The 23,538-nt window shown below is 42.3% G+C and overlaps 6 protein-coding genes across 6 annotated transcripts in view; 2 read left to right on the forward strand and 4 right to left on the reverse strand.

Annotated features, from left to right (window-relative positions):
* Nucleotides 1–994, reverse strand: part of AK88_01694 (uncharacterized protein) — a gene marked incomplete at both ends in the record, with an annotated part of 7,509 nt that extends 6,515 nt beyond the window's left edge. Inside the window, 3 exons of the mRNA XM_012479329.1 lie at nucleotides 132–249; nucleotides 412–566; nucleotides 904–994. Coding sequence (XP_012334752.1) covers nucleotides 132–249; nucleotides 412–566; nucleotides 904–994 — 364 coding nt within the window. The remainder of the gene's footprint in view (nucleotides 1–131; nucleotides 250–411; nucleotides 567–903) is intronic.
* A 4,752-nt stretch (nucleotides 995–5,746) lies between these two features.
* Nucleotides 5,747–7,221, forward strand: AK88_01695 (aspartic acid-rich protein; the record flags this gene model as incomplete). The annotated part of the gene is made up of 3 exons (XM_012479330.1): nucleotides 5,747–5,802; nucleotides 6,269–6,321; nucleotides 6,467–7,221. 3 exons carry the CDS (start codon nucleotides 5,747–5,749, stop codon nucleotides 7,219–7,221), a joined length of 864 nt encoding a protein of 287 aa, XP_012334753.1.
* A 399-nt stretch (nucleotides 7,222–7,620) lies between these two features.
* AK88_01696 (uncharacterized protein) lies at nucleotides 7,621–10,617 on the reverse strand (the record flags this gene model as incomplete). Its single annotated transcript, XM_012479331.1, has 1 exon — nucleotides 7,621–10,617. The coding sequence occupies one exon, from the start codon at nucleotides 10,615–10,617 to the stop codon at nucleotides 7,621–7,623; it is 2,997 nt and encodes a 998-aa protein (XP_012334754.1).
* A 3,997-nt stretch (nucleotides 10,618–14,614) lies between these two features.
* On the forward strand, nucleotides 14,615–16,144 carry AK88_01697 (uncharacterized protein; the record flags this gene model as incomplete). The annotated part of the gene is made up of 1 exon (XM_012479332.1): nucleotides 14,615–16,144. The coding sequence occupies one exon, from the start codon at nucleotides 14,615–14,617 to the stop codon at nucleotides 16,142–16,144; it is 1,530 nt and encodes a 509-aa protein (XP_012334755.1).
* A 371-nt stretch (nucleotides 16,145–16,515) lies between these two features.
* AK88_01698 (uncharacterized protein) lies at nucleotides 16,516–18,885 on the reverse strand (the record flags this gene model as incomplete). Its single annotated transcript, XM_012479333.1, has 4 exons — nucleotides 16,516–16,579; nucleotides 16,752–16,831; nucleotides 17,003–17,111; nucleotides 17,297–18,885. 4 exons carry the CDS (start codon nucleotides 18,883–18,885, stop codon nucleotides 16,516–16,518), a joined length of 1,842 nt encoding a protein of 613 aa, XP_012334756.1.
* A 2,057-nt stretch (nucleotides 18,886–20,942) lies between these two features.
* Nucleotides 20,943–23,012, reverse strand: AK88_01699 (uncharacterized protein; the record flags this gene model as incomplete). The annotated part of the gene is made up of 1 exon (XM_012479334.1): nucleotides 20,943–23,012. The coding sequence occupies one exon, from the start codon at nucleotides 23,010–23,012 to the stop codon at nucleotides 20,943–20,945; it is 2,070 nt and encodes a 689-aa protein (XP_012334757.1).
* Nucleotides 23,013–23,538: the final 526 nt, after the last annotated feature.

A 23,538-nucleotide genomic window follows, 5' to 3' on the forward strand; every position in this document is an offset into this window, starting at 1 on the left:
AAAAAAAAAAAAAAAAAAAAAAAAAAAAAAAAAAAAAAAAAAAAAGCTAGCCAGCTAGCTGAACGGTACACGCATCTCCAATCTGTTACACACACAACTGGTGGTTAAACGCATCGCCTCGCAGACGTTACCATTCTTGTAGTCCCCAAATCGGTTGTAGTTGCTCCTCCTCATGTCATCAGTCAAGATGTCGTATGCCTGTTTTAACTTTATAAATGAGGAGTCGGCCGACTCGTCCGGGTTTTTGTCCTGCAAACAGGGGGCGTAGTGGTGCGAAAGTCAATCATATGGGAAAGGAAAATATTCGGGCGAGCGCAAATGAACACGTGGGCACATCGTCTTAATGACGCCCTTAGCCCAATCCCCTCTCTCTATTCGTTCGTCCTTTGGACGTATAGCATGCATCCTTACGGGGTGATATATTTTCGCCGCCTGCCTGTAGGCGGTCTGTATTTCCTGCTTCGTTGCATTGGGCGTGATGTTCAAATAGGTGTAGAAATTGTCCCTCTTCCAGGGTATTCCCTTGTATAGCAAGAAGGACAATATTAAAACGTAGATGGCATATCCTGGAAAAAAAAAAAAAAAAAAATACAAACATATAGTTATATACATATGCAAATGTATGGTCCTACGTCGCCTGTATTTCCGACGCGAGCGGGTCGTAGGCCATTCAACGAGAATGGACATAAAATAAACACGCCTCCACTCCAACACGGTGCTCGCCCATTTGCACACGTATTGTAACAAAGAAGAAAAAAAAAAAAAAAAAAGGATGCGGGCAGGGGACAAACTCAAGTTCCCCGCCCTCACGGACTCCCACTGTCCAAGGCCGAGCAGATCTGGGAACTCTGCACAATCGCATAACACTCTAGTAGCGACGCATGATGTCTCCTCGTTGCTTACTGAACTTTTGAAGAAATTTTATTTTATCGCTGTTGACTATGGTGACTCCAAAAGAAGCAATTATAACTTGAAATATAATATCGTTTAGCATTTCTAAAATGAATTTATTATTTTCTTTAACTCTATTTGGGGGGTTGCAAGTTCTATCGTATTCTCGGCATTAGCTACAGTTGCGGTTTAGTGCCTGCCGGTCTCTATTCGCTTTTCCGCGTGTTCCGTTTTTTCCCCTTTCCGCGTAGGGCACGTGTTTTTCAAATGACGAATGAGGGTGATCTTTTGCTCGTTTTTGAATTGTATAGATGAGGACTTAATACTGGAACAGTTTGGTAGTCATTCTTCTAATTTACAAAAGGGCGAAGGAGAGAAACTCCGCATCGTTGGAGAAGAAACGTCAAAAGGGCAAGGAAGAAATGTAGCTTGGAAAAGTGTTCATACGAACTTATGCGAATGCAAACAAGCGGAAAAAAAAAAAAAAAAGGCATATCGCGAATTGGCGTGTCGCAAAAAATGTTGTATGATTATAAAGAGGCGTTTGGCTTATGACCATAATCGCATATTTGCTTGATCATGTATATATAGCGGTGTTCATCAATCGTTGCAGTGATGAACTCGTGGCCTGCACATTGCCTGTACACGGTTTGACCGTTTTTTTGTGCATTGATGTATAGCGGATTTTCCCCCTCATTGCATGGCTATTTCCTGTTTGGCTGATTTGGGATGCTTTCCGGTTCGTGCATTTATTCCCTGGGTGGCGTATGTGCTTCTGGCTGTTCGTTTGTCAAATGACGCATTTGACTTTTTGGCGTGTACCGAGTTAGGGGACAAGCGGAATATTTTTTTTTTTTTTTTTTTTTTTAAGAATTAAAATAGGAGGGACAATAAGTGAGGTTCGAGCTGGTGGCTTATGGATAATAACAATACGGTAAAGTATGTGCCAGTTATTTTTTTATTTTATTTTATTTTTTTTTTTACCAGCATTAATGGAGTTAATACTTGGTGAATAAAACCCATTGGGGAAAAAAGCTATGCGATGCTTTTGCCAAGTTTGCCCAGTGTATCAAGCAGAAAGCAAACGCATCATACCCACACGAGCCATGCGAAATGGGTATGTATAGTAACGTGTATATACGCGTATGCATAGACTTATGTATGTTCGATGCGTAAGGCTTGGACGAGATGGCGCACAAATGGGAACCCCTGGTGGAAGTTTAAAACCAGATAAGAGGTATATTTTCCGACTGTTCGCATGAATAAAGAAGAGGTGTAAAGGGACAAAATAAAAATATACATATGTATATGTGCACGCACTCATGCCTAGGTACGTACTCGCGTAGCCAGGTATTGCCAAGTCCTCTCGGTAGCACCCCCGCGTTAAAACACAGTGACGAACGAGTTGCTTTTTAAAACGTGTTCATCGTTTGTGCAGCCCCCTCCCGCCCATAGCACACCCTTCAGCTACACCCCTCATTCTTTTGCCCACCAAACAATGTTTGTCCAATTAGAACACACAATGTATTTATTCCCCCTGCCCTATATGTACCAATTTTGACCACGCCAATGTTTACATAATGAACCCCTTGTGGAAAAAAAAAAAAAAAAAAAAAGATAAGATACCCTGTTTTGAAATCGAAGTGGAAGGGGTGGAATTCTTCGTGTATGTTAGTGGGCTAGCGCAATCCTTTCCCTCGAGGGGGACTCGGATGGGAAGCCTCACCACAAAATCGACCCTATATTTATCCCCACGTGGCGACAACGAAGCAACCACGAATTATGTGGCCTTTCTGTTCTACTATAAATGACATCACATGAATGAGTAAACAGTTTGAAAAAGAATAAAATAAAATAAAATAAAATAAACAAGACGATTCTTATTTTTTTTTTTTTAAACTGCTCTGGATGTACGCAGGGGACAAGTCCATTTTGTTGTTCCCACATGGACAGCGTGGATCCGAAGTCGTGTGCGCATTCAAAGGGAGTGCTCGGCAAATATACATAAATGTGTGTGGCTGTTTGGGCAAAAAAAAAAAAAAAAGCCTCTCTTTAAAAGCCTCACTTTGGATGCATCCCCCACGTGTGGAAATGCGTTCCCACAAAAAATAAAAAATCGCATAGGGGAAAAAAAGAGCAAAACTGCAGTATCGCGAAAGGGCATAATATTTCTCTCCCCTGTCCAAGCACGCACTTCCCAAGCAAACTGACCCAAAAAAGGGAAACCCACACAGACATACACAAAACCTATTGTGGCACCGTAAGAAATGCACATAAAAATTACTTGCATTTACACAAATTGCGAAGCGAACCGATTGCTTCGAACTCGCTAAATCTTTCCATGTCGCTTTTCCTCACGGTGAGACGCCATAGGACAAAAGTTATCTCATCAATTTTTTCTTCCCATTTTTTTTTTTTACTCAAAAAAGTTCGCTATCTCCGTTTGTACACGTGGGACACATTTCATCCATGGAGTAGACGTAACGAGGATGGAAATTAAAAAAAAAAAAATAATAATAAAATAAACGCATTTATACACATTTACACATTTCTCTTTCGCTTTTTCCCATACTTATGTAGTGTCTACATTTGTCTCATTGGTTTTTTTTTTTTTTTTTTTTTTCCTTCTTTTCTCTTCTCGCCTATTTTGCAAATATAATTTGTTCCCGCTTTTGTGTTAAAAAAAAAACATATATATCATTCTAAAGGGGACAGCGTTTTACCATTTTAAAGAAGCAGACACTTGTATATTCACGCGCAAACCCACATACATATAAACACACGTGAAAAACACAGAAAAAAAAAAAAAAAAAAAAGTCATGTCAAACACCTTCACGCGCAGTACGTGTATCCTTATGTGAGTGAATATATATAAGAGTACACAAATGTACATATGCAAACGTGTGTAGTTTTTTTTTTTTTTTTTTTTTTTTTTGTGCATCTCCTACCCACGGAATTGACACACCAAGTGTGCTTTCGCAGTCTTGTTTGTACATACATTGAAAAAAAAAAAAAAAAAAAAACGGGAGACCACCGGAAGGTGCAAGGTACCACTCCATCTGTATAGAAGCAACACGTAAGGAAGGAAAAAACTCAAGGACAAATATTAAAACCCGTAAGCAACAACCAGGTAATGCATAAGCGCTGCTCAAGCACAACGATGATGTGTCGTCCCAACTCTCGTTTGCCCAGTTGCCCCAATGTACACTTGCATTTTTTTTTACAACCCTTGATGTGACCAGGTTGAGCAAACTGTGTCGAACTGGTAGGGTCCAGGTCAACGGGCATCCTCACTCACCCCCACGAGTGCTTGCCGTCCTCGCTGCCCAGACACGTGGTCCTCCATGTTATGCACAGCAAAAATACATGAGTGTTGTGACTTTTGTCCTACTCCCCTTCCACCCCCTGTGCGAGAGCAGCACATCACGAACGAGCTAAAGAAGACTACCTGTTTCGGTGTCTTCCGTCGTAAGGTGCTATAAAGTTATCCTTGCAGTGTGCTTCATGGCAGCGCCCCCCTACGGCGTAGCCTTCACATGAATTACATACCTTTGGCGTTGCACCAATGTTCTTACAAAATGAGAAAAGATCATTTAGGACGCATGTGTAGTGGTTATTTACTCAGTGCGCGTGCGGAAGGCGCCCTCCGCTAGCCATTATGTATTCTCTCTTCATGCCACATAAAAGAAAAAACAAAAAAACAAGAAACCCAAAAAATAAAAAAAAAAAAGAAAACACAGAGAATTAGGAGCTGGGGGGAGTACCGTCAATATTTATACACATACATAGTGGAATATGCTTCTCACCAAAAGTTAAAGTGAGTTCGTCCTCATGGGGTGGGGTGGAAGGAATGCAATACAGTGCGATGACAATTGCCCCATCAATAACTGGTGGGTGCATGCGTACATACATATATACCCAATTTGGTGAAAACAAATCGATGAGGACGTTTCGCCAAGGAGAGGTCGCCACGTAGTTATGGGCCACACCGAGGGAGAAACAAACTCAACTTGTGTATGCATAGATTGAGACCCGTTTATGCTTGCACATGCCGCTTTGTGCCTTAACGGGTACGGCACAACGGGTTCTCTGTCGTGGAGCCACCCCTCCCCCCTTCTTCATGCGCTTTTTACGGGGGAATGACTATACTTGTGCATAGGCGGCGCCAAACATTTATGCGCAGGCCCGGGTATAAGGCTTATGGAATATATATATATGGATACTCTTCTTGGTGCACCTATGTAGTGCCATTAAGCCGTAGCGACATGAGCGGTGTTTCATTTTTAAGGCTTGCCACAAATGTACACTCTCCGCATACATAATTATATTACACAAATGTATATGTGTTACGTATAAATATATTATGTATATATATACATGAGCATTCTAGTACATACGTCATTATAAGCAGTCGCAGTGCAATCTTTTTTTTTTTTTTTTTTTTGCCTACCCCCGCATTATATAAGAAATATAAACCTTTTATTTTGTTTCCTTACCCCATAAGCTGCAAAAAATGTGAACGTTAGTTTTCGCACAGTGTTGTAGCTTGGTACTTTCCCTTTATTTGCTTTTTTACTTTATGTGTGTTTTTTTTTTTTTTTTTTTTTTTTTCTTTTAAAATATTATTGCGGCAAAGCGAAACGCGCGTTTCCTCTCCCTACTCACACTGTGTTTCACATTTAAAGTGACCATCGCGAGAATTTATTTGATGCGTTATGAATACTTATCTCCATTGACTTCCATACACAAGATAGGTACATATACGTACATGCGTATGCAACAATATTACACGCAGTCATAGGTAGATTTTTTCACCCTTTTATAACAGCACACATCAAAAATAGAGAAGGCAAAAATGAAGAGAGATCGCTCCGAGAATTCAGTTGAAAATACATCCGACCCTAAGCACTCGTAAGTGTGGCCCCCATCTCCTGTTCCTTTTGAGCGGGCCATATGCCCAGTGTTTATAACACACCCGCACACACACGTCCATGTGAGAGGCACAATTAGTGTGTGTCGCTTTGGCAAGCGTTTCTATGCGCGTCGTTATACGGCCCATATGCGGAGTGAGCCCCCACTGGGACGCAATGTTGTTTGGGCTAGGGCGCCATACCAATTGGGTGAAGCTGGCCGTTGCGAAGGGGCTACTTCACGACAAAACGCAGATCAGCACACTTGGCGTTAGCGCAAGACAGCTGTGTAGTAACGCGTTGAGGATGAGATGTGCGGACGAAGAGATATGTGGAGAAGTGGGGTGTGTGTCTCCCTCCATGTGCCCGTCCAGCCATTACATTGCGCTTACGTGAGCATAGAGTGATCGCCCCGATGCTGCACCACATGGTAAATCCACATTTTGTCCGCCCCTCCCCTTGTGCAGAAAAATCGAAAATGATGACCCCCTCATACCGTTCATGAAGGATTTCGAAGACAGTAAACATTTTTTTTTTTTTTTTGTTATCCCCGTGAGGGTCGTGTTTGTGTGCACTGTAACGCTGCGTAAGCGCATTCCCTCACAATGTCCCCCTCCAACGGTGTTACATTCACTTCACTTCCCCATCCGCCCCACCCCCTGCAGTCCAAAAGGACATCGAGCAACTGGACATCAAGTGTGCGCACGAGCAGATGAACATTCAGAAGCAGTATGACGAGAAAAAGAAACCTTTATTTGAAAAGAGAGACGAAATAATTGAAAAGGTTCCAGGCTTCTGGGCCAACACCCTAAGGAAACATCCTGCACTAAGCGATATAGTACCAGAGGATATTGACATTTTAAACTGCTTAGTGAAATTAGATTTGAAGGATAACATGGACAATAATGGGTCATACAAAATTACTTTCACTTTTAATGAAAAGGCAAAGGAATACATGGAACCTCTAACCCTTGTGAAGCATGTCACATTTGATAATAATCAGGAGAAAGTTGTGGAGTGTACTAGAATAAAATGGAAGGATGGAAAAAATCCCATAGCAGCTGTATCCAATAATAGATCTGACCTAGATAATGAAATGCCTAAGTGGTCTATCTTCGAATGGTTTACCACAGAGGAGTTACAAGATAAACCAGATGTGGGGGAGTTGATACGAAGAGAAATTTGGCACAACCCCTTGTCCTATTATCTTGGTCTGGAAGATTTTGATGATTTCGATGAAGATTTTGATGAGGAATTTGACGATGACGATGATGAAGATGATGATGATGAGGATGATGAGGATGAAGATGATGATGAGGAGGAGGAGGATGAGGAAGACGATAAGGACGACGATGATGAAAAAGATGATGATGATATGGATGGAGATGATGATGGGAAGGACGACGAGAATGATGACTAGGGGATTTTTATTCTTGTTCTTTTTGGCTATACCACCACCCCTACTATGTCGTCCCTCGTACGACCATCCCAATGTTCACACTACCTATCCACATCACCAACGTGCACCTTTTTTACCGATCCCACTCGTCACATTTTTTCCATTCCTGCTATGCCTCAACGGTGCCTCTTACATTGGCCCCTTTTTTCGCAACTGCAATTTTTACCACCTTTTTTTATCACGTTTTCACCATTTAAGAAATTCACACACATGTCACTTGGGTTTTTATGGAAACAAAAATTGAAAAAAAAAAAAAAAAGTTCATTTTCCACAAAATCCGCGCGGTGGAAAGGAGGAAAAAAAAAAGAACGGTGCAACGAAAAGGAGGGTACAAAAAAAACGCGACCACGACATGACACACTAGGCGCTGAGCTGGTAGAGCTTCTTCCCAAACTCCAGCGTGTTGTTTTCCATGGACTCCTCATAATTGGTGCGCCGTGTACAGGTGTAGTAATCCTGGCCGTCCTTAATGGCCTCACTCAGCAACAGGTATTGTGTGTAGTCCTCCCCGGAAATGAACTTATAAGCCAAGCTCTTCACATACTGGCTTTCATTAATTTGTCGCAAATCACTCTTTATTCTTTCCTTGTAAGGGTCCACAAACACGCCAAGCAGTTCCTGTGGAATTATAAGTCCCTTCCCTATATCCGCAATGAGCTTGCAAATGTCATAATTAATTCTGCTATTTATGTATGAATCCTTTTCATACGCTGGGTGATTCAAAATAAAATTTCTCAAGTAAGCAGCACCTGTGCATATTTTCCCTGCACATCTAAGCTTTACAAATTCAATGTACTCATCTATTTTGTTTTTAGCTGCATGGGAAAGTTGTCCTTCACGGAACTGTTCCTCAATGTACTTGGAGCAAAGAAAAAAAATACCATTGTGGTCGTTAAAAAAAATATCATACAAAGTCTTTTCCTCCACTTGATTATCATCCGTGTCATAAGATAAATCTTTTCTGAAGTAAAATTTTTCCTTAAAGATGGCATCTCTGTTAGCAGAACGGAACAGATTTTCCTCCAGCATCGACATGGGAATGTAAAGGTTCAATTTTTCCTTTAGGATAAATTTAGATAATACCATGATGAGGGTAACGACAGATGCATTTTCAAAGTCGGTGATCTGAACATCTGGTGTACGAAATTCTACTCTCCATCCTATGGAACTTGGCCCATTGCAGTGGTTGTTCTGGATGGGTGGCGGCTTAAATCGCACGCTGTTCCAGTTGGTGCTTTGGAAATTCTCAAAGTGCTGATGGGAGGATAATACCGTCTCTTCGTAGTCCTCCAAAAAGGTGAAGTCGTCGCTCAGGTACACGCCGTTGATGGGGTTACTGTTCACCCTACTGGAGAGAGGAGTGGCGGAATTTCTTCCGGGCAGGGCACCCTTATCCGTGGGGGAAGACTCCTCTACACCCATTCGACCACCAAACCTACTCATCCTCTCCTCAATCGACTGTATATCCTTCTCACTGTAGGACCCCTCAAAGACCACGATGGGGTCCCTAACAAAAAGAGAGGCAACATGTCTAGCTAAAAAATCATCCACATTTTCCTTCACCAATTTATCATACACATTCTTATCCAGCACCACATCTATGTCGTTATAAAAGTGGTAATTCTTCCTCAGTGGTAACTCATTCGATATGTATAAAGATATGCCTGAATATCTTGGCTTGGAAATATATGCCAGTTCCTCTTCTGTTCTGCAATCAACAGAATTTGATATGACTCTCCATCGAGTATCCGTTTCTGTGAGAAAGCCTCCTAAATAAGGGGTTGAGGCTGTTAGGGCTAAGAATAAGGGAGCGATAACAGCTAGCTGGTCATATAAATACTTCGCGTCATCTATGCTTGGAAAGGACATGGTAACCTGCTGACAACACATACTCATTCCGAAAAACATGGCGTCTAGGTACACATAATTCTTAATTGGGTTCTTGCACTTTTCTGAATACTCCTGAATAAACTTCCGGTCGTATACGTAAATGTGATCCTTCTCGTCGTCCAGGTTACTGAATAAGCTATTTTTTATCACTTGATCGATCAGATTGTCTGGAGCGGGCAGAGCGTCCTCCTCCCTACAGGCACGCACTTCGGACGCTTCTACTTCCTTGGGAAGAAAATTCGAGCCAACAGGTTCTACTCTTTTTCTGTTCGTCATAGACTTGTTCCAAATCAAGTGCTCATCGAGGACGTACTTTTTTTTTATTTTTTTAAAAAGTCTCTTATCCGTTTTGTCCAGTGAGTGTTTCCACCTGGGCATCTTCTCCGTGTTCTCATCTTTGTATATTTCGTTAAATGAAATGACTTTCGTCCCCCTGCGTTTTCTTATGTTCTTAGTTAGAGTGACGTACCTGGCATGCGGACTGATCACCATGTCGGTGATGAGGCAGCTGTTGCTATTATTGTTTGTCTGCTCAGGTTTGAACAGGTCGCATTCGAAGAGCAGGCTTTCCTTGGTCTCGTTGATGAAGATGGGTTGGTTCGGTGGGGTCGCCTGATTCATTTGGTATGATTCATTCGATTGGTCCGGTTGGTCAGCTTGATCTGGCTGATCCGCCTGGTCCGCGCTGCCCACGTCGTCCCCGCACATTTCCTGCATTAACGAGTCCTCATTCTTTGTGGCAATCACATCCGAGTTTACAAACTGGGTCGACTTCCCCTCGTCCGCATAAGTCTGGGTGCTATCGTTGAGAGTAATTTTGTATTCTCCCTGCGTGATGACCTGTCTGACCAGCTCTGCCTGTTCCTTTTCCGCTAGTTTGTGTTTAACATGTTCGCTTCCTGGCATGTCCAAGGTGTCTCCACCTGAAACAACACCTCTCCCCCTGTCCCCCTTCCTCTTACCCGTTTCTTGGGTAATCCTTTTGGCCATAAGAAGGCTATTCTCTAGGAGCGCGTTTGGGAAGCATGGCAAAGTGATGGCCCGCACTCCCGTAATGGCACTAAGGACATTGTTCAATTTCATTCTCCTTATGCGCATGGAATCTTCAACAAAGGGTGATGAATTTATATCAAATTTGAACGGAACGGAAGGTGTTCCTTCAATGGTGAAAGAGGAATATTCTGGAGTCCAATGAGATCCATATTGACAATAGGTGACACTTTCTAAGTTCATCATTTCATCAATTAAATCTGTTGCACATAAGAGAGCAGAAGATTCTTCAATATTCTCATCATTTCGAATAACGATGTATTCTATTTCGTCCCCAAACATAATGTTCTCGTCCACTCGGTCTTTGTTGCATTTGTACGTATGAACAAACTGTAGTATGCCATATAACCTGATTAGAGATTTTACTTTCTCCACTTCCTCCCAACTTAATGGTGTTCCAACTTTGAGGAATCCCATTTTATTTTATTTTATTTTTTTTTTTTTTAAAAAGTTTTTTTTTTTCTTCGATAAGGAGTCAGTTTTTGCGTATACAACAATTTGGTTGATTGGGTTTTACTTTTTTTCCATGCATGGAGGGTAGTAGGTTCAGAAATTTGCTGTCTCACTGTGGCGTCGCTTTTTTTTCCGGCTTGCCAATGAGGAGGGTTGAGTTTGCGTATTCCTCTACTTTTGTGCTTCCCTTTCTTTGTTCCTGTCTTCCTTTTCTGCTTGTCTATCTTTGTGCTTCCGTACCTTTGGGCTTCTGTAACTTTGTGCCTTATTTTATGGTATATGTATTTTTTTTTTTTTTACTTTATTGTAAAGGCGTGTACACCTCTCAAAACAGTCCTGCTTTTTATTCCTTCCTTTTGGTAACCATCGAGCGACTGCTCTTTTGGCGATTGCTTCTATCCAATCAATCGTTGTCCTTTTTTTTTTTTTTTTTCCTTTTTCGTAACCCGTTGCGCTTGTGTGGAAATGCTTCTCAACACAGATGGAACGAATTCGCAGGAAAGTTCGAAATAAACGTGGTCAGAAATAACTTTTTCAAAAAAAAAAAAAAAAAAAAAAAAAACAGCTATATAGCCAAACAGATCATTGCTTCCATGCCGCGGTTACAAAACATTTTTTTTTGTTAATACACAGCTACCATGCGGGAAATTTATTCTTTTTTTTGCGGGGATTTGCAAAACAAATAAGACTATTATCAGGAGTCTGCGCTTTTGTGCTCGCGGAACAGTGTATAACAGCGTGTAAATTTTACGTATGTATATGTGTATGTGCATATATACACGTGGTCCCTCTGCCGTATGAATATGCATGTACAGACAGGGTCCTTTTTTTTTTTTTTTTTTTTTATTCGCGTTTTATCCCTTAACTTCCCGTTCACACGCTTGTGTTTGTTTTTATTCCCTTGGGATTAAGACCGCGCGAAAAAGTAGCTTGCTGGACTGGTAAACAAAACGATGCGCGTTTTTTCCCTTGCGTCGAAACTGAGGGAGAGGTACACACAGGTGTGCTGCGATGGTTGGTGGGCCTCGGCGTTTAAAAAAAAAACGAACACAGGGGGGAGTGCAAGTTGGATTGTCAGTGGGATTGCCAACAGGGTATATGCAGAAGGAACATCCAAAATGAATATACAATCAGAATGAAAAGAACTCACGCTTTTTATAAAAATTGGATCCCAAGAAAATTGCTTGCGCGCCTTTCCTACATGGATGATGGCCTTTCCTTCTGTGTTTTTAAGTTCAGAAAGAAACACCAAGCTTTTTTTTTATAGGCGTTAAAAAAAAAAAAAAAAGGTTACTTGATTTATGCTACGACATATAAATGCGCGTCAAAACAGCAGCATAGTTTTTGTACACCCTATGATGTGTTTAAACACGACTGACCTTTCTTGGCTATCGTTTGTATCAATGAGGGCATAAAATCGTATGTTCGAAAACGTAAAAGAAAAAACACGCACAAAATAGCGTTCGCAAGTATGTATATATATATGCTTAATATACATTTATGTACTTACCTGCGTGTTACAGCTGAACGAAAGAAGGATGAACGCGATAAATTAAAGAAAGAGGGCATAAGAGCTGGTCATTTGAAATTAAAAAAAAACAAAACAAAACAGGTAATAATAAAGATAAAGTTAATGTTTAAAGTTAATGTTACAATTTTCTTTTATTAAAAAAATTAATGAACCGAAAAAGCTATATTTTGTTAAATAAATCTGGAACGCTTAAAATGCAGAAGAGTGTGCGTCCTAGCGCTCCTTTTTATTTTCGAAGGTGTTCTTAACCCAAAAATTTAATACGAACCAGGTATATATTATTCTACATATATATATACATGTAGGTATACTTTTGCATAAATAGGCTTGCTTATGTTCCTCCAAGTCTGTTCATCATTCTGTGTACTTAGCCGGACGAAGAAGAAAAAATTTTGTAATTCACAGAATTAGCGCACAGGAGAGAGCGCGAAAAGGAAGAAGGCCATTCCTTTGAACAACTCATGATAAAGCTTTGAGATTCACTTTTTACATACCACCAATAGTTTAAAAAAAAAAAAAAAAAGAAGAAAAAAAAAACATATCGAGGAATCGAAGAATGCAGTGTACTTTTTTTTTCTCTCCTTATCGAATTGGAAAAAAAAAAAAAAGATACAGGTGAGGAACAACTTAAAAAATGTGCCAACTGTTACGCTTATTCAATTTACTTCATGTGAAAGCATACCTCTTTAACGTTAAAGGAGTTCCATCTTAAAATAAAGGTATAAAAAAAACAACAATGCGCATCGTCACACACCACTCGCATTTGCTGCTCATTGCACTTATGTGACTTGATGTGTTAGCACACCACACGTAGGTAGGATCAGTGAATAAAAAAAATAAAATAAAAAAAACTTAATACCTTGCCTCTTAAAAACTCCCATATATACAAATGATAACCGCACGGTGTGAACATTTTAGAACGTTGGTTCTACATTTCTTGGGCTCACGCCGTATGTTTAAATGTCACCCCAAGAACAGTTCTGGCCCATGCTACATGCATGAGTGATCGTAGTAGCGACATAACGCACTGTGATGTGCTTACTACCAGATTCGTTTACAAAAGGTACAGGAATTTTATACGTCAAGAGAACATGTATTGTGTAAATAATTTGTATGTATTGTAAAACTTTGGGGAGCCCCCGTGTTTGCTTCATTCTTTTTATGTGTATACTCATTTAGTATAATATAATTTGGTGTTCCCCTTTTGGCTCATCGTTGGAAGTTCTCACATTGAGCGCTTCAAACCTCTTTATGTATTTTGTTTTTCGCTCAATTGGACTTCCCTTCCCTCGGCCTTAGCGGGGTCAGATTAATGCGCACATCGTAGCCACGTAGTTGAGGACGTGTATGAATACTGGCGGACGGGGTCCTCCCATTGAAGCGCTTAGCAATTGGACTCTACCACCCAAACGTACTCATGTGCATTCGTTCCTGGAACAAATTGCCCTCTTTGCACAAGGCACATCCGAACGATGAGAGGTGGCATTATGAGCGCTCAAGTGTTTTGCACCGACTATAGCACAATTCTGCTGGAGTGCGCAAACATGTCCCTATTAAGGCTCGTCCAAATGGGGGGAAGCAAAGGGGAGAAGACGCGCAACGGCAAAGATTAACACATATGCATATGCATACATGTATGCACTACGCGGGTTTATGATATGTATTAGAACGTGTAGGCGTGCGGGTATTCAACTTTTTAATTGGCACGTTCACCTCAAAATGTACATTCCACAACGATGGTGTTCGAATGCCATATGACATGACATAGAACGAGGAAAAAGGGCACCCATAAAATGGCGCAACCAATATTTTTGTCACATTCAATAACAAAACAGGCAACCCTCTTGCGTATCTGAAGCTCATACAAAAGAGAAAAAATGTATATCTCCCCTTTAAGTAGAAACTACCCCATTAAATGTGAAAGAAAAAAACACAATGGCCCGTTCCCTTTCAAAACGGTCTCCTATTCCCCCGTGAGCAACATTTTACTATGTAGGCTTTTAAAATAGCTATTTTTTTTTTTTTTTTTTTTTTTTCTTGTTCATATTTTTTTTGCAAATATTGTGAACTAGCCAATATAGAAAAAAAAAAAAAAAAAAAAATTGACGAAATAATTGAAGCAACAATGAAGAGCACGTGATTTGCGTGAAGTGGGACTTTTCGCCTGCTTGCTTTTGCCGCGACTTGTTTTTGCGCTTGGTTGCCAATTTGATTGTTAATTTGGTTACCATTCCCGTTGCCAATGTTGTTGCCAAGTTCGTTACCAAATTTGTTCCCACTTTGATCAATTATCTTGTCGCCTATCTGGTCACCTACATGGTCACCTATCCGGCTGCCCATTTTCCCGCTTTTTTGCCTATTTTTTTTTCATTCCTTTGACGCCCGGGTAGCTGCTACCGCCGCGGCAGCCACCCGTTGTGTGAACGCTAAATGCGAGTTGCGCCCCTCAGAGATCTCGCCGCTTGCCTATACCTCGCGCGCCCGTCCAACCATGGGCAGCCGAAGCTGAACACGCAAAAAAGGCATCCTCTCGTTGGTGCATACTACTGCCTAGATGGTGACCACAGCAGGGCGAATTTACATAAACGTGGGAAGGAAAAATTATGGCATGGTGGAAAGGCTAAGAGGAAGGTTTACTGCTTTAGTAAGAAGTCCATTCGTCGTCACCAGAAGTTATTAAAACAATACAGGAGAAATATGACCAGCATATTAGTAGCAATAGAAAGGAACATGGAGGAGGGCATACACCTGTGCGGTGAGCAACAGTTCAAATTAGAAGATATATCTACCGGTGTTAGCGATATTTTTGAAAAAAAAAAATATGAAAATATTCCATTTATACAAGTTGCCCCCATGATAAATGTCACCAATAGACACTTCCGGGCATTAGTTAGGACCATCACAAAAAGGGCCCAATTGTGGACTGAAATGATTGTAGACAATACATTGCTTTACAATCTGAATAATTTAGAAGAGTACTTAGGTTTTAACGCCAATGAGCACCCAGTCGTTTGCCAGTTGGGTGGATCTGATGCCACGTCCCTTGCGGAAGCAGCTGTGCTAGTGGAACAAGCAGGTTACGATGAAATAAATTTGAATGTAGGCTGTCCAAGTACCAAGGTAGCTAACAAGGGAGCCTTTGGAGCTTACTTGATGAAAAAACCGGAACATGTACGAAGTATAGTATACGAAATTAAAAGGAAAGTGCAGATTCCTGTATCTGTAAAAATTAGAACAGGGGTTGATGATTGTGATTCTTTCCCCTTCCTGAGATCTTTTATTGAATGTGTTTCCTCAGTAGGATGCACGCATTTTATTGTACACGCAAGAAAAGCCTGGTTAAAAGGATTGGACCCCAAACAGAATAGATCTGTACCCCCATTGGAATATAAAAAAGTGTTCACCCTCTGTCAGTTATATCCCCATTTGAAATTTACCCTCAATGGGGGGGTGAAAACGATGGAGGAAGCTGTGGCTTTGTTAAATGGCTATCTACCGAGCAAAGACAAATTTGATAGCGAAAAAACATATGTGCAAGTGCAAAACTATCATGTGAATCCCCTCAATGGGGTTATGCTTGGACGAGCATGCATGGAAAACACCACCGTTTTGTCCCAAACGGATCCTCTGGTCTACAATGAGAAGCCTCCACACACGGCGTTCAGCAGAAGAACCGTGTTAGACGCATATAAATCTTATTTGGAGGAAAATTCCAGCTTGTGCAGCTTATCAAGTGCATTTGAATTGTTAAAGCCAATTTTGGGCATCCTTAAAGGCATGCCTGGCCATCGAATTTTTAGAAACAAACTGGATATGTACATCAGGAATTATGCCTCCACCTTGCCGTGTTCAGGCATTTTGGAGAAGGCCATGGTGGAGGTGGACGCCGTGGCCCCCGGCTGTCTGGACCTACCCCTGGCTGACTACAAGTTGCAGCAGGAGTACATCAAAAATTATTAGGAGAGTAGAAAACGCGCGGGGATAAGAGGCCCAGTTATATGCGCCTACGCATGTGCCGCACAGTATTCTATTTTAATTCTTCGTATTTATATAAAACTACCCCACTGGGGGAACCCTGTACATGTTTGGCTGGCGCATCTCTAATTTGTGCTAACTGAAATTTTATCGCCCCTTTGTGGCGTAACGTACCTTAGTTGGGCTAGCTCGACTCAGTTTGTCTTCTTTTTTTTTTTTTTCTTTTTTTTTTCCGTTGACCCCGTTTTGTGTCATTTGTCGACCCGACCGAGCCCTACCTGGGTAGGGGGAGAGTACTCCTTCTAACCTGCGCTCCAATTTGATGTGGGTATTATATGCCATATTCGCACCAGCCCTTAATCTTCACTAACTGCCCTCATAACTTCATTCACTTCGACCAAATAATCCCGTTGCAGGGACCTACAGAGTAGGGGAAAATGTTTGCCATGTGTTTAGAATGGCATTTTAATAGGGAGAGCAGCAACCATTTGGTGCAAGCGGTTCTTTCCTGACAGCGCACACGAATTAGAGGGGGGGGTTACTACTTCCTGCTTGACTAATGAGCGATTAGCTTTTCCCCAATATGTCTTACATGTTCTTGGTCAAATTAGCAATGACGGAATCCTCGGGCCCGTTTAGCTTATCCAAGCTTAGCTTTAGCATACTGGAACACTGCACCATGGGGGGAGAAATGTTGAAGGAGTATGTGTGTAACGATCGGTTGGTATGCATGTGTGGGGGGTCTTCTGTCCTCGTCCGACCGTTGCAAAGTCCCCATGCAAATGCGCAGAAAAAACAAAAATTTTTTGTTGTGTCTCCCGCGATCTTTATTTCCATCCTTACCTTCTCGTTGTTTTCCTTGGACATTTTCAGCTTCGCAATTGCTTCCTCTTTGTAGTTATTGTAAATTGAATGAATAACATCTATGATGTCCTCGATAGGTGATAATGGGCTGTGGTCAGGAAAAAGGAAAAAGATGTTTTTGCCTTATTTTATTATTTTTGTTCTAGGGGGATGACACCAAAGTAGCGTGCACCGAGGTAGCGTACGCGACAGGGTGTGTATCCATCCTAGGATGCTCACAGTTTAAACACATAATGTAACGTTATTGGAATAATGGCATGCGGGAGGACTTACCATATGTCGAAGGAATTTTCGGTGAGTAAAAGGGGCGGTTGTAGGTTGAAGGGAACATCGCCCCCTTCAACAATGTCCTTTGTCATTTTACGCTGTATATTCTTTGCCTCAATTTTCTGTGGCGCCTCTTTGCTCCTTTGTAGATTCTTCTCCATGAGTTTAGCACGTCTTACAAGATTACTCTTCTTCTGTCGTATGTCCTGGCGCGTAAGGGTTTCTTCTGCTTTGGAATCATTTGGAGTATCCTCTTGGTCGGAGGTGCTTCCAATGCTGCCTCCACTGTTGCTTCCGCTGTTGCTTCCGATGTTGCCTCCAATGCTTCCTCCAATGCTGCTTCCTATGCTGCTTCCTATGCTGCTTCCTATGCTGCTATTTCGTTTGTTCATTTTGAGCTTACTGCTAATCATTGGAGTGGCGTTTTTTTTGTTCGATTTGAGCGCGGCATTTTTTTTACTGGTTAGGTTAAAATTGGGAATAAAATTCTTAAAGCTCATGTTCCCGCTGTTGTTGGTGTCTTCCGACTTGGCGTCAATCTCTTCGCCGGGGGAGACATCACCCTTATCCTGGTCTCCTTGCAGGTGGATCGAATCATTATTGTCCTTCAACTTGAGTCCACCTTCCTCCGTCCCTGCGGCCACCCCTTCCTGTCTTTCATTTCCCCCTATCCCTAATTTGGCTGATTCCTTTGTCGCTGGAACGCCACTTTTGAAACTCCTAGATGCAAAAGAGAGTGGCATTTTTATGATATTCTTTAAGGTGGTTTTTTTTGTTTGCATTTCCTTTCCTGGGTCTGCATCTGCTTTTGCAGTAATAACGAGGTCCTTCTCATCTTGTTTGTTTTTTGGGGGGTAACTTTTCTTCTTCTCCACTTGACGACTCTCTTCCAAAAGGTTCGACTTTTTCATTAGAAGGTTTTTATTCTGACTCAGTTTTTTTATATCACTCTTTTGTTTCTTAACTGAATGGGCAGACTTCACCTTTGCGGGGACTTCCTTCTCGGCCGCGTCATCATCGTTGCCATTTTTGTTTTTCTCGAAGCTGTCACTTTTGGAAGATCCATCTAGTAGGGTAACCACCTCGATCGATTTTCTTTCCTCCTCCGTTAGGAATTCAAGCAGTTCTTCATTTTCGATTGGCGCGGTTTGAAGGTCGCTCGTTTTAATGTCAGCTTCTGTGACGCTGGTTCTTCTAGGCACATTGGCTTTCCCCTTCGGTGCTCCTTTCACGGCGTCCGGCGATGCTGGCTTGGACACCTGGAACTTTTTGATGATCCCCTTCACATCCGTCCCCTGTGGGGACTCCTCCTTCTTGGGGCTCCTTTGTGTCTTTCTGGGAGTCCTCTTTCTTTTGGACCCTCCGAAAAAATTGAATCTCGAGAAGCTAAAAACGGATTTCTTCTTTTTCTTATTTTTCGGGGGTACGGCGGCCTTAAATTTGAGGGGGCTTTTTTTCTCCTTGTTGGCATTTTTTTCTGTTTTGTCTTTGGGCCTCAATTTAACCACGGGCTCCTTTTTAGCCCCCTGGACTTTGTAGCTTCGTAGGGTCTCCTTGTCCGATTCGTCTTTTTTTCCCCGGCGAAAGAAAAACATCTCGTTGAGGGTGATTTAGCAGGTTAGACCGTCAGCCGGTTAGTCGATTAGTGGTTGTGTTAATGACTTGGCCAGCAACTGCTGCGCCCGTGGTCTTCCTTACTCGCTCTTGCTGACCGCACTGGAAGGAGAGATGTGCACCCCGAACGGTGCGCTAAATGAACAAAATTAAGGGAGACTTAAAAACGGTTAAAGACATGATAATTTGCACATCCAATAGCTTGGCCAATATTTTTACCGATATGAAGAAAGAGGCGCAAGTTGACTGCAACAGTGCACACAATCGGACAGATGAAGCGAAATAACCGTCCTGTGTGGATAAAAATCCACAACAAAGCGGTTAAGCGGCGCAACGGAGAAAATTTCACACATGTAGAACGTGAGCAGCGCGGAGGGGAATTTTAAAAATTGTTCCCCAGCTAGCCACTCGCCATTTGGCTGCTTAAAAAAAAAAAAAAAAAAAATTAAAATGAAATTTCAAATTAAAATGGAAATTTAAAAGTTAAAAGTTAAAAGCTAAGAGGCTAACAAAATAGTTGTTACTACCAAAGCTGTTGCAAACGTTGGTGTTACATAAGTGGGGCAACGCGCGATTGACACGAAAAGTTCACTGGCGAAATGCCCTCGAATTGTTCCCTATCCACTTCTCCTGTTTTGTTCCTCCTTTTGACCACAACGACGGGCGCGCCAACCAGAACAACGGTTTCGCGTGCACACCAACATTTTTTTTTTTTTTTTTTTAAATATGTCCTACTCGAGTGAAGAAAAAAACGGCGATTATGGGAGGCCCCTTTTTTTTTTTTATTTTCGTCACAAAACAAAATAGATGTTTCGAATTTTTAATTTGCAAAATTCTTGTCTTCACACCGATTGATCAAATTCACCATGTCGAGTGTCTTGCCTGGGGCGCAAACGCGGAGGGAAATGGTCTGGAAATTTTTTGTTCTAGCAAAAATTGCGCGCGTAGACGGCTGCTTGGACATGAAGCACATTTTTTTTTTTTTTTTTTTTTTTTTTTTAACTAGCGATGGAATATTCAATTTGCACATTTGCAAATTTCCCATTAACCAATTCGCAAGTCGTCCATCTGCCAATCTGCCAATCTGCCGAAAGGCTGATGTACTGATCTTCCCATTGGTGTTCCACTTTGCAGAAACGCTTGTTAGCGGCCCCGCTGGTCTGCTTATCTTTTCTGCAAATACAGCTTCTGCTGAATGGTGGGCTTACCACACATGCCCCAATCGTGTGCGAGCAGTGTCAATGGGTGGAGAAAAATTGTGAACAGTTCGGGCCGGTTTTGGCCAAGTGGACAACTCATGCGCTGTCACACCACACCGCATATGGGCCGAACACATATTACTCCTTTAGCGAGTCCTCCGTAGGTGATTCGTTTGGAAGTTTATCTCTACTGGCGCCCAGTATGATGGATATTTTTTGGGGGGGGGAAAAAATAAACATACGCAGCACGTTGGCACCTGCGTGATGATACTAGTTGGTGAATACACAGACGCATGAACACCTTCATATATTCTCGTTACTTGTGCAGGGTGCGGACTTGGTTCATCTGCGCCTACTTGGTCATTTGTGTGACGCTTTCCCACCCCTCCCTTCTTCACGAAAAAGAGGGGATGGAAACGTACACAAAAATGAAGGGGCAAACGATGCCGTTGTTGTGTAGGTGATGAGATGACCGTGTGGCGGAAATTAATTTTTTTTTTTTTTTTTTTTACTAAAACAAATATTTTACAGGTGTATATTTTTAGAGTACACACTGAAAATTTATATATATTTCTTGTTTGCCATTTTAACCGTTTGGGCGGCAAACTTTTCTCCTGCACAAGTAGGAGGACCCCTGTAGGGGGACATACTGGCACATTATCGCACATGCACGTATGCATGACCACAAGAGTTTGTGAACACTTCCGACGGGAGGACATACCATTCGTGGTGCCCATAAAGTGTTGTGAGAATTTTGTCAGGGGGCCACATATGCGCGCGCGGATAGGGGTGTAAATTATTCGTTTGTACAATACGCACGTGGTGTATGCGCGCCGCGCTCACAACCTGCGAGGAACCTTAAAGGACGAAAACACGGGGTTCTTTTTCACGTTAGTGAAGTGGGAAATGGAATGCAACATCTTCCCGATTTTCGGGGCTCGCTCCTCCAGCGTGTTTCCCATGAGCCCCTCCCTTCTGTCTAGCTGGCTCCCCATGAGCCCTTCCGTTCTGTCTAGCTTGCTCCCCATGAGCGCTTCCCTTTTGTCTAGCTTGTGCCCCATGAGCTCTTCCCTCTTCTCCAGCTCCTTCATAACTTCAATGATGCCCTTGTCTCGAATTTCCTTCGGAATTATGGATGATGCACTCTGGAAGGGAACAAATCCTTTAATCTTTTTGTTTGATAATTTATACTGACCTAGCTCAGGTTCCTTGTCCGACTCGGAGTAGTCACTTAGCTCATGCTTCCTCTTGTGGACGACGCTGGTGAAGGAGTTCACGTGGTTTATACTCGTTATGTTGTCATTGGACTGGATGTTGCAGGGTGCCCCTTGGTACATTTCCATGACTCGCTCGATTTTGTTCTTCGAGCCTTTCACGTCGGAGCAGTACGAGCAGCAGTAGTCGTCGTCGTCGCCATGTCCACTACCACTACCGCTACCACCGCCGCTACCGCTACCGATACCCCCCTTCGGGACCGAGTGCTCTCCAAAGTGGGCCAGGATCTGTGAACGCACGCACTTCTCCTGAACACACAAGTTGTGCATGCACTGGAGGTTGTATATTTCCTGCTCGTACTTCTTCTGCAGGGTGAGGTCCCCCATGTCCACATTTGCGTATTTGCTTCGAATGATGTAGGACAGCTTCTGTACATCCTCCCTACAATAGTATAAGTAACAGAAGGACACGCTTCCGTTTCTTCCAGAACGCCCTGACTCTTGATAATAATTTTCAATTGACGTGGGCAAATTAAAATGAATAATAAAAGACACATCCTTCCTGTCGATACCCATTCCAAAGGCTATAGTAGCCACTAAAATTTTTGCATTTCCGTTGACCCACTTTTCTTGTATTCTCTTCCTTGCGCTGTTGCTCAATCCAGCATGGTAACTCAACGCTTGGAATCCCTGCTGTCTTAAGTACTTTGAAATTTCATCGCAGGTGTTCCTTTTAAAACAATATATGATACCTATTTTGTCCACATTTCTTTTCTCCTGGATGATGTGAAAAATGCTTTTTTTTTTTTCTGTGTTGATCAAATCACTGTACACGATGACGTACTTGAGGTTGGGTCTGTTGAACGACGTGCGTACGATTCGGAGAGAGTTGAGGGTGCCCCCCTCGTTCGGCTTGCTCTTGCGTGGGGCGTCCCTAAGTATATGAAGCTGCTTATCGCTCGCCAGGCCATTCACTTGATAATTAGTCTGCTCCCTCCTGCTGGCCACCTCCTCCGCGCAGCGTCCATCTAAGTTCAGGTTCACTATGATGTCCCTCTCCACGCACTTGGTGGCGGTGGCCGTGCAGGTGTACACGCGCACGTAGGGACACGCCTTCAACACTTTGCTTAAATTGCGATAGCTCTTCCTAAAGTCGCACCCCCAAGTGCTTATGCAATGTACCTCGTCAATGGATATTAAAGAAATCTTTTCATGCATGTAAAGCTCCTTCAATATTAGCATAAAATTATCACTAGTGGCTGTCTCTGGGGTTATGTACAAAACCTTTATATCACAATTATTAAAGTCCTTAAGAAGGTTCAAGATTTTTTCATTTTCTTTTTTATTGTGGGAGCTATTAATCGTTTCTGCAACTATATTTTTTGTCCGCAGGGACTTTGTTTGGTCATGCATAAGGGAGATTAACGGACTTATCACTATGCTTATTCCTTCTATTAGTAATGGGGTTACTTGGTATATGAGTGATTTTCCTCCTCCTGTTGGCATGATATTAAGCACATGTTCAAAGTTTTTAATTGCGTTTAGACACTCCATTTGCTTTTCTTTGAACTCCGCAATGCCAAAGTGCTCCTGCAAGATGCCCTTTGCCTTGTCGAGGTCTATTTTGCGGTACTTGTTTTTGTACCGATCCAGCAGGTCGCGCGGGGGGGACCCACCCACGTCGCCTTCCGCCATGTCGCTCGTCCGTCGCGTGAAGCGGTGTAAGTAGCAACTTCTTTGACCGCTCTGCGGGGGCGTTTCGCTGGGCCCCCTAAACAAAAAATATTTATCCTCAACGTGTTCAACAGCTGAATGCTCCGCGGCTGAATTCGCCGAAGCAACGCTTCTGTAGCCTCAAGTCCCTTTTCCACAAAAGGGCGCTGAAGCAATCTGCATTCTTGTGCCCCATTTGAACTGCCCACTAGCGTGAAACCATCTAAACTTGGCCGGGCACAAAAAAAAAAAAAAAAAAAAAAAAAAAGCCCACACACGGGCGTGTACATACAGGTACAAGTAAGCGCAGTTGTGCACTTGCACAAGTGCGTGCATGTGTCGCGTACCGCTCTCGCTTACCCCTGCGACAAACGAGGATGAAGACGGCCTCTCCCAAGTTGTACAAGTGTTGCCGGAAATGAGGATCAATGTAGTTTAGATCCAGAGGAAGGGGAAATGTATTCCCCAACCTCTTCTTCGGCTTTTTTTTTTTTTTTTTTTTTTTTTT

This window comes from Plasmodium fragile (genome assembly GCF_000956335.1).
Source record: "Plasmodium fragile strain nilgiri unplaced genomic scaffold supercont1.15, whole genome shotgun sequence".
NCBI lineage: Eukaryota > Apicomplexa > Aconoidasida > Haemosporida > Plasmodiidae > Plasmodium > Plasmodium fragile.